Raw genomic sequence first — 10115 nt, 5'->3', positions numbered from 1 at the left:
TCCCTGCTGCCTTTGTTGTTCTTTTCTTGCCTTCTTTATCCTTACCACCAAAGGGCTTTCTCTCTTCCTTCCTAGTGGATATTCTGTCTTCCTTTCCTCCTTTGACAGGTTGCTTTACTTCCACTACAAAAGAAGGAATTTCAATTACCCAGAAGTAACACTTTCACACCCAGAAAGACAAGCCCACTGCATTCATGCAGTGGAAGTCTATTACTTTTGCAATGTATTTTCCTCTTTTTATTCGTCTGAGCTTTGAGGGGGAACCGATGAAGTTGCCATTTCAGTTGAAATTCAGCACATTTTCTGGGTTTCTAGTAGTCCATAGAAATTGGTCGCTGTGCTCGAACTACCACTTACCCTCTGGAAGAGCATCCTCTGGAAGAACATCAACAGAGGTGTCCTTCTCGGGCAAGCCAAGAAGGGACTGCAGCTTCTGAGAGCGACTCACCAGAGCATCGACTGCTTCACGCCACAGCTGGAGGCTGAGGAAAGCACCAGAAGGGAGACAAGGACAAACAGACCATCAATATTACTGTGAGACTCCATCCCCTGCTCTTCCACCTGACGCGCTGGCAAACCAGCATCGACCTGCTCTGTGTTTAGCGAGAGGAACCTGCACCCGTCAAATTTAGAAGCAACTAGCAGCTGTTGATGTGTTTACAGTCTGAAAGCACAAGTGAAGAACAGAGACTGCATGAGGGAGGATACAGTTATCTGAGGAAAAGGGTATAGAAAATTACCCAAAGCTTTCATAAATATAACCCAAGCTTTCATAAATATAGACTAAAATAATCTTGCCAGAAATAATCTTGTATGATCCCCAAAATCAGATTAATTGAATATTATAAACTTATCTCCAGAGGAAAAAAAAAGTCATTTGGGTCCTAGACAACTGCTACAATTAATCTATAAAAAAAAAAAACCAAAAACAGAGCGTAAAGAAGGTTTCTAGACCTCATATAAATATCTGCACTCTGAATCACAACGCTTGCAGCAGCTGGCTAAGGCTACGGATCACACGATGCATTTACAAGCTTTATCTTGCAAAGGTTACGCACCAGGTTTGATACAAAAGGTCTGTCTGCGTTGGCCTCTGTTCCACACACAGCTCCAGCACTGCAGTATTGAGCTGGGCCAGTGCTGCTTCTCGCTGCTCCTCCTTGGGAATCGACTTTATAGCCTGATGCAAGAGAAAAGACAGGATCCGTGGAGAGAGAGAGAGCCGCTTCTCTTGTCTTCACTCCCAGCCTGTGGGCCCTCAGCTCAATGGAGCATACCACAGCTCTCTTCCTGCACACCAGTCTGAAACCAGGTTGCACCGGGCACTTACACACCCAGGTGTGGCCTCCTGTATGGCTGAGGTTTGGCCAAGGTGCACACACAACCCAAGATCTGGGGAGCAATCCCAGTGCCCCCAGTTAGACTCACAGTAAGTCATTTGTAACATCACTGGTGTGCTCGAGAACAGGGATTCTCAAAGAAAAGATCCGTTCTAAAAGCAGCAGAGAGGTTTCAGAGAGAGCACTACAGAAAAACTGTGCTGACAGAATCCAAACCACTCTTGCTTTCATCTAGGGAGGTCTGTGCTCTGTTTGCAGCCTGTCAGGAGGGCCCCCTTCCCTGGTGAACGGGGAGGACTCTCCCAGGAGAGGAGCCCTTGGGGAAGACAGGAGGCTGTCAGATTAACCTTCCCTTCGCTTTCAGCCCTGGGATGACAGAAAGCTAATGGGGAAAGAGCTTAAAATCTCCATGACGTTGTGTGGTTCTCTTCGGCTTTAGCCCACAGCCCTCAAAGTGGCTCTCGGGAATCTCTCTACAAGAGCACTGAGGGCGTGGCCAGAGCTGAAGTGCTGTCCTGGAACACACGTCAAAAATCACCTCTAACTGGAACACGCTGGAAGCAGACCTGGGGGTGGGCTCACTCTTGGGTGGGCCAGGCTAAGGGGAAATGCACTTGTGGGAACAGGGGTGAGTGACCACCTGCTTGAAGTCCTGGAAGGAGAGATTCCATCCTGAGGGGCCTGGTTCTTCCTCCTCCATGTTCACCATCTGACTCGGAGCCTCGAGTGTGTTCTTCCAGCCCAGGACCTCTGTGGTGCTGTTCTGAGCAAGGAATGCCTCTGAGGTACCCTCCTGGCACTGTGTGTCCCCCACAGTCCTTTTCTGGCCCGGGGGCACTTTCTCCTCAGAGGCTGAAGGAACGGTTACATGCTGTCTCCACAGTTCATGCAGCTGCTTCACCACTCCATGCTGATAATGCAACTGTGACAACAGGAAAAAGGTAAATAGCGAAACGAAGCTATGGCCTTCCTCCACAAACCTCACTGCTAAGGCCACCATGACAGACTATGGTGGCCTCCAGAAACCCAGGGATGCACCAGCCCTCCCTGGTCTTCCCTCCCTGCTATCTCCATTGTGTAGCCCATCAGAGAGCAAACATCGCCTCTGGATTCTTCCAGTGGAACAACTCTTCCTCTGTGACATAGGTACCCACAGGAGACGGAGCGCGCTCTGGGGTCCGAATTCGGACAAGAAGGTCCTTCAACGTGTCTTCTACTATAGCAGCACCTTCTCGAGCAGCCAGGTCACTCTGAGGCACCACAAGAAGAACAACATCTGTTCTTCTTCCCGTTCATCCCGTTCCATATTCAGACACACAAAGAAATTCACACCCACGCTCGTAACAACACGTGTTATTCAGAGTTACAGGAACAACTGCAAACCCCACCAGGCAGAGCAACACTTCCAACAGCTTTTCAAACAAACCCTACAAATCCCCCCATACTATACTTTCCAAAGTGTAATTTTCAATTTATGCCTTAACCGCTATCACAGTTACGATACATAGTCCCATCCCCACTAAGTAACTAATGAAATTCATTACCAACAGAAAAGTCATTGTTTAAAGGGCCAGCGTGAACAGTTTAGGAGACACAGTCACGTCTTTATCGTCTTTATTAACGACATTACAATGGACTGCAGAGTGCTTCCATTTTATTGAGCAAACCTGCTCAAGTATGTACGAGTGTTCTGCAGACAGATGATCACCTCCCAGCCCTAACTGCACAGCAATAAAAATACCATGTCGTCCCCTCCCACCCTTATCCTCTATTTGCATATGAAGTTCAAAGCTCACAGTTACCCAGTCACATGCTTGGTTACCTCCAGTTTCTCTCTGAGGTCAGCCAATTTATCCTCATACACAGCAATTCCCCAAAGGGTCACCTGCAGCAGAGCTCCTCCTAATAACAGGGGATGTGTCCTAAATTCCCAGGACTCGCTGAAAATGCCTGCTCTCTCTGACTTGAAAAGAAAGGAAAACTTCCTGCTTTCCCCAGGCAAAATTACACCTGAAATGAGAGAGGAAAATGCATCGGTCTGCAAGAAGCCACCTGGTTAACCTGACCCTTTTCCAGCCCCACCCCGAGTGTCCTTATCTCTGTAGGAGACTTTCCCCATCGCTTAGCTGGTTATCACGCTTCATCTCCTTCCAGATTTACTCCCAGTCACCATGCTACTGAACTGGTCTTATTTCCACAGCACGCTCCTTTCACAGCAAGCTCAGTACTCTCCCTGGCACGTTAAGCCCAGTTTGCCATCAGAAAATGATTCACTTCTCAATATGCCACCCATTTACATTCATAGGTGGAATAGGAGCAACGTCCTTTCCTTTAGGTCCCATGAAAGGGATCTGTCCCCCACACCTCTCTTGGGGTGAGTCAGCTCCGACGCCCAGGGTGGGTCCTAAGGATAATTGCCCAGCCTGTCTCAGGTAACTGCTGAGTCTGTCCTCTCTGGTCTACGCACAAAGGTCTCGGAGATGGGCAGCTCTCATACCTGATCTGGTGTCAAAGTAAAAACACTGCATCCTCATCCCCTTGGTTTCTCTGGAGGGAATCTGCTGGGGAAGCCTCACCCAGTGATACCAGACGGCAGCCGTGCCATCATTGCTCACCATCAGGGAGCTTTCTGCTTTCTCACCAGCCAAAGTCTCAAAGGTGATCCGGGCAGCAATGCCAATTTCATCCTACAAGGAAGAGGAAGAGCCAAAGATAGCTACTTCTAGTCTGTCTGGCAGGATTTATCTTGCCTGAAATCATATCACAACTAAAGGGTTAAGCCTTGGTAAAAGAACTGGTAAGTAGGTCCAGTGGAATGGCCATTACATAGAGAGCACCTGGGAATCTGAGCTTCACACCGCAGGCAGAGCAACCCCTTCTGCTTCCGCATCTGTCCAGAGCAAACACAGGGAAACGCCCAGAATAAATCCCCCAATCTCTGGCCTGGGAGTGACACTCACTGTAGACTGGGAACTCAGGCAGGCTCAGCGTGATTAAACAACGAAAAGTGCACAATTACCCTGCAGGAAGCGATGCAGTTGATCCAACGAGCCGGCTGGCCACAGAAATCTAACGACGGACCCAGCACCACTCCTGGAACCACACTGGGGCAGTCTCCTAAGGAGTCACTGCTAAAGAAAACAAGAGCCAGTCAGTGTTCTCATGGAGTGAAATTCACTTTCAGAGAGGGCAGAACCGGGCGTGATTTAAAGACCCTATAAGAAATAATCCCAGCTAATGTGTTTCCACAGTCAGCTCTTTAGGGACGGATCCCTGCAGATGTGGTGAACTCCAGCTGGCTACCTGTCACCATCAGGGAGGACAGGACAGCCAGATACTGAAGAGTGACATCTACCTAAGGAAGGCTGAGGGCACATGAATAAGAAGAACCCTCAGGTTGTGACCATTACAGATGAGCAGGACAGGGGGAAAAAGGCAAGTTGGTGATGGAAGGCTGAAGAAAGACAACTGGATGAAGGCAATTCAGAGCAGAATCCCCACCCAGCCTAATGTAAGCTCTGGAGCCACACGAAGCAAAGGCTGGAAGAAGGGCCTCAAAAAAAACCCCCAAAAATAACCCAAAACTTCTCTGATTCTTGCTGCTTAGGCACAGAGCCCCAAGGCACAGGAGAACTGCTTGATTCCTGAATCTGGTGAGAACATGCCTTTTATTGCGGCCCAGTGGAGACTCCTCTCCGCTCTGGATAAGGACACCCTTACAGACGGGTGGTGCATACCCAAAATTTTTTATTTGTGCCACAGAGTAAAACTTACAGGGTCTCAGACTCTTCAGAGGCGGTGGAATGCAGAAAAGGCTCTGTTGAGACAGATGTGAAAGGTTGTCCTTTACCAATCACCTCCAACCCATCCAGATCCTGGATGGACAAAAAACAACTAGCTCACCATTTTTCTTTTTATTAAAATACCAAACAAATGTACCAACACAAGGAAAGGCCTTGGTAGCTGCACGCTGCTGGTTCAGAGGTTCTGAGGCTCCTACACCACTCCCCGCAACCCTCCGGGAGGGCAGACAACTCTGTCGTGGGCATGGCCCTTTGGAGATGTGGGAACCTCCCAGAAAAGTACTGTGGAGCTAAGCTTTAGATTCCTAATGCTTCTTCAGATCAATTTTATGTCACTCTACAGCATCTGACAAGAGACACAAAGAATGTCCTCGCTCCTCTAGTCTTACCGGCTTATGAAAATCTAGCTCCGCTAGGACAGATTTTAGCGCCTGCCGTCGATGTTTCAGGAAAAGACTCTTATCCCAGGTGACACGGAAAGGGACGCTCTTTGGAGGCTTCAGACCTGTGGAAATTCCCACACAGGGGGTCACTGTCGACAAACGCACAGGCCTATCAACTTCACTCTCTGCCAGAGGTTGGTCTCACGGTGTTTTAAAGACAAGCTCCAAAGATGACTGGGATGTAGCTTGTGCTGCAGCACAAGGGACAACTCTAACGTGAGCCTCTGTACTCGCAGCAGTCACTGTTTCTTCCTGCTGCTCCCTCCACACCTGTAACCCCTGCTTCTGTGGAATCACCCCTTTGCGACGTTCCCTCACCTGTTTCCAGCCGGACAGTGCGGGGTTTCCCCACGTGAGTGACGGGCTCTGGGCAGCCACGTTCTCTCCGAGTCAGTGTCAGCGTCAGGCCTGTGAGTTCATCCCCAATACGCTCAGGCTGGATCCAGAACTCGCTTCCTCTTTGGTAGCCCTAGGGCCAAAAACAAGCCTCCACTGAAGCTTCTAGAGCTCTACAGCTGCCTGCTATTGTCACAGGAACTGGAGGCTAAGAAGAAGCAGGGGTCTAACTCGGCTTATGGGAGCATTTTAAAATGTTCCTATAAACGTACCTTAAGCTAGCACTTTCTGCAGAGCAACCCACAACTTCTCTCAGGTTGCTGACAACCCGATAGAAGAATTTTCTTCTATCTAGTGCTACATGAAGGTCAAATGATATTAAAATAAGGCCTCGCACAAATACAAATTCTGTGATACTGCTATAAACACAAAAAGATATTTTAACATAGGATACTCCATAACCCTCCTGACTTACCTGTACCCCCTTCTCCACGGCAATCACTAAAATTCAAGCCTGAAGCTATCAGATCTTCCTGTCCCTGAACCAGCAATGCAGCACATGCCCATGCCACTGCCCAGGGCATGACGGTCTCTGGTGATAATCAAGAAACGGCACGTGCCCAAGTGCAGCAGGTTCTTAGCAAGGAGCCCAAGCACAGCACCACTTTCCTCTGCCTCACACCGACAGCACAGTTCATGTTTTTATTTTCAAAGTCATGAAAGCTCTGCTGGCACACTAGGCTGAAGGACTTGGAGTGGCTTTAATAAGTATCTAATGACAGGTTTTCAGAGATGTTACTCACAACACCCGTCTCTCAGCTCTTTCACAAGTGCAGAGCAGTTGGGATGCAGAGGAAGTGGAGCTCTCACCTTTCCAGGAAGCAGGGCAGGGAGACTGCGGTCAATGAGGTCACGTTCTTCCTGCATTTGCCTGTAATCCTCCGAGATGCTCATCAGCAGTTCATTCTCCGGCCTCTGAAGAATTACTATAAAGAAGAAACATCTCATCATTGGTGCTGCACTTCTGGGCACACCCCGTACTGCTACTGTTGTTTACGTGTAACCCCCTCACACTGTCCCCCACCAAACCCTCTGCCCTTTCCCCAGCCAGAACCACCAGCTCGCCTCCCCACAGCATCCACGGCCACGAGCACCAGCAGTGCGGGGAGCAATGAGAACATGGAAGTGGCCTCTAAGGGCAGCAGGGTTAACCCTGGTTGGCTGTCACCACTGCATTTGCCGTGGTGCCACCAAACCACCCCTATCTGCACACAGACCTTCACAGATCGAGGGCTCAGCTTTTTCTCACCTCCTAGATATTTCTCCTGCTTTTTCCTGATCACCATATTACGGTGCCAGTTCTGGAGAGCTTTGTGCTCTGCTAGTGGAGTCTGATGAACATTTTTCTTCTTCTCTCCTCCACGTTCCTCTTTTAAAGCTGCAGCAGTAACACCCGGACAAGAAACCTCAATATAATCTGCTAGCTGAAGAGAAAGGAAACATTAAATTAACCTCCCTGTGCACACACAGCCACCACAACTACAACAGGAGAGGGGAGGAGAACCACCTGCACTGCTTAGACATACACATGTCTATGGGGCCGGACAGGACCCAGCTGAGGGTACTGAGGGAGCTCCCGGAAGCGCTCACCAAGCCTCTGTCCACCATTTACCAGCAGTTCTGGCGAACTGGGGAGGTCCCAGTCAACGGGAGTTAGCAAATGTGATGCCCATCCACGAGAAGGGCCAGAAGGAGGATCCAGGGAACTACAGGCCTGTCACTCTGACCTCAGCGCTGGGGAAGGTGATGGAGCAGATCATCCTGAGCGTCATCACACAGCATGTATGGGACAAGCAGGTGATCAGGCCCAGTCAGCACGAGGCAATGAAAGACAGGTCCTGCTCGACTAACCTGATCTCCTGCTATGACAAGGTGACCCGCTTAGTGGCTGAGGGAAGGGCTGTGGATGTGTCTAGCCAGACTTTAGTAAAGCCTCTGAACACTGCTTCCCACAGCATTCTCCTGGAGAAACTGGCCGCTCTGGGCTTGGATGAGAGCACTCTTCACTGGATAAAAAACTGGCTGAATGACCAGGCCTGGAGCGTGGTGGGGACTGGAGTTCAACCCAGCTCGTGGCCAGTGGTGTCCCCAGGACTCAGCGTTGGGGTCTGTTCTCTTTAACATCTTTAGCAACGATCTGAACGAGGGGATTGAGCGCGCCCTCAGTCGGTTTGCAGATGACACCAAGCTGGGCACTGGCATTGCTGCAAGACCAGCTCTTCCTCTGCAAGCCTGACGTCATCAGCAGAAGTGTGTGTGGAAGAGGAAGCCTCTGTGATTGTTCTTTCCATGACCTCGTCCTGCACACCGCACTTCAAAACCTGCTGAGGCAGTTTTTCCAAAGGCAAACCCTCCCCGCGGAGCATGACGAGGCTGGGAAAGCCACACCTCAGGCCTGACATAATCCTGATAGGTTCTGAAAAGCATCTAAAGGTACCGCAGGCACCGCACTCCACCTCTAGAAAAGTGCTGCACAGCAGCACTTTCGGAACTTCACAAACCAACCTGAGCGTTTCCTCTGGCTAAGGCTTCCATCCGGAACTCCTGGAGACTTCCCAAAATGTGGTGGGGGAGAACCTCTTCACAGCCATCGCCAAACAGCCCTGGCCCTAAAAACACACACACACAAACCCAGCTCTAGAGCCAGGTCACTAAAGCCAGGCTTTAACCAAAAGCCAGAGACAGGACGTGAAGTTTAACCCTACCAGAAAAAGTCAGCGGCTCCTTGGGCGCCTTTGGGAAAGCAGGATACGCTACGAGGAGATGGGACTCCTTCTTTGTCTCTCTGGGCCGGTACTTTGGAATGAGGTACTTCCTCCTAACTGCAACTCTCCCAGCATCGTGGGGAAGGTGTGGAGCATGGAGCTTTGGAAATCAAACAGTCACGATGCAGTTAAGTACGTACTGACTCACCTTCACTCCTCCCGGTCCCTCCAGGATACACAGTGCAGTCGTATCAGTACAGGCTGCTCCTCCCCTGCGCAGCTTGTTACCCCACTGCTGAGATACCAGCTGAGGTACTGTCTCACTCATCCGGAGTCTCTAACTGGAGCAGGGAAAGGAGAGTTTTAAATCGCTTTCCCAACAGTCTTCTGCTGTGTCACTGGTGTCAAATGCTGCCACTCACACAGTTTGACCAGAGTTTTGGAAGGGACCTTGTGATAGTTACCAAACAACTTACACATCTTATTAGACCAGAAAGTTGGAAACACAATTTGACAGAGCAAATGTCTTATCCTTCTGCTTGAAAAGATCGTGTAAGGATTGATAATCCTTTACTGTAACAACTGAACCTGACGATGTGACAAGTCATAAAGAGCAGGATGGACAAAATGGGATGAGAACCGAACTCCAAGAGTGGGTTTTGCTGTAAGTGAATGGTTAGCACCCTCTGTCGAACACTCAGCAGGCAGAAGAGCATCAGCTAAGGTAGCTGTTTCATCAGTAAAATACATACTTTCTCCAGGTCCTCCACCTTAATTGCAAGTGCCTGGATGTCATCTCCTTGCAGGACACACGTAACAGGCTGAGGCTCTTCTGCAGTTGTTGAGGAGGATAGTTCAAGTGTCTTCTCCTTTTTGTCTGAAAAACAGACGAAGAGACCTCCTCTTCAGTCTCCCAAAAACCCCCATCTTCCTCTTTCCACCTTGTTATTGTTGGTTTTTTTAGGGTTACAGAGAACAATTAAATTCAGCTTCTCTTGTAATTGGAAAAACAAATTCTGAGAAGGTACAAGGACCAAAATGAGTCACTCAGGCTCAGCTGCCTCAGGCTTTCTTCCAGATGAGAGACAACAGCTGAGGTCAATACAGCCTGTGCTTCCCACAGGTGCAAGAACAAATTCCTGGGAAGTTTCCTACTCCAGCTGCAAGCTCAGGCACACAGCTGCAGTGCTTTCACCCAGCACAACTCAGACAGCAAGCCATGGCACTTTCAAAAGCTCCTAAAAAGCAAAATATCTCTGAAGTACAAAACCTCCCCGCAGAGCCGGGTGCAGGGCAGCGCCCCCTGGCCCAGGCCGCAGCTGTGGCAGCCCCCTGGGGATGTGCTCACCCCCTTACCCCTAACCCGCGAGTCCCTCCAGCTGGGACGGGCTCCCTGACACTCGCCTAGGTCAGAAAAATCTAAGAATA

At 49.7% G+C, this 10115-nt stretch overlaps 1 protein-coding gene across 1 annotated transcript in view; it reads right to left on the bottom strand.

The window, feature by feature from the left end:
• MYCBPAP (MYCBP associated protein) overlaps positions 1-9564 on the bottom strand; it is a gene marked incomplete at both ends in the record, with an annotated part of 10606 nt that extends 1042 nt beyond the window's left edge. The window contains 15 exon segments of the mRNA XM_010144525.1: positions 1-117; positions 358-482; positions 1059-1180; positions 1981-2262; positions 2444-2590; positions 3163-3350; positions 3838-4027; positions 4360-4471; positions 5115-5215; positions 5533-5648; positions 5905-6055; positions 6793-6908; positions 7232-7402; positions 8484-8847; positions 9440-9564. The exon segment at positions 1-117 is cut by the window's left edge and continues 15 nt beyond it. Of these exon segments, the coding sequence (XP_010142827.1) occupies positions 1-117; positions 358-482; positions 1059-1180; positions 1981-2262; positions 2444-2590; positions 3163-3350; positions 3838-4027; positions 4360-4471; positions 5115-5215; positions 5533-5648; positions 5905-6055; positions 6793-6908; positions 7232-7402; positions 8484-8847; positions 9440-9564 (2427 nt within the window).
• Between the last annotated feature and the right edge of the window lie 551 nt (positions 9565-10115).

Source organism: Buceros rhinoceros, unplaced genomic scaffold, assembly GCF_000710305.1.
Source record: "Buceros rhinoceros silvestris isolate BGI_N320 unplaced genomic scaffold, ASM71030v1 scaffold11541, whole genome shotgun sequence".
Taxonomy (NCBI): domain Eukaryota; kingdom Metazoa; phylum Chordata; class Aves; order Bucerotiformes; family Bucerotidae; genus Buceros; species Buceros rhinoceros.
Note: the sequence above shows the minus strand (reverse complement) of the source record. Positions and strands in the feature narration are given on the sequence as shown.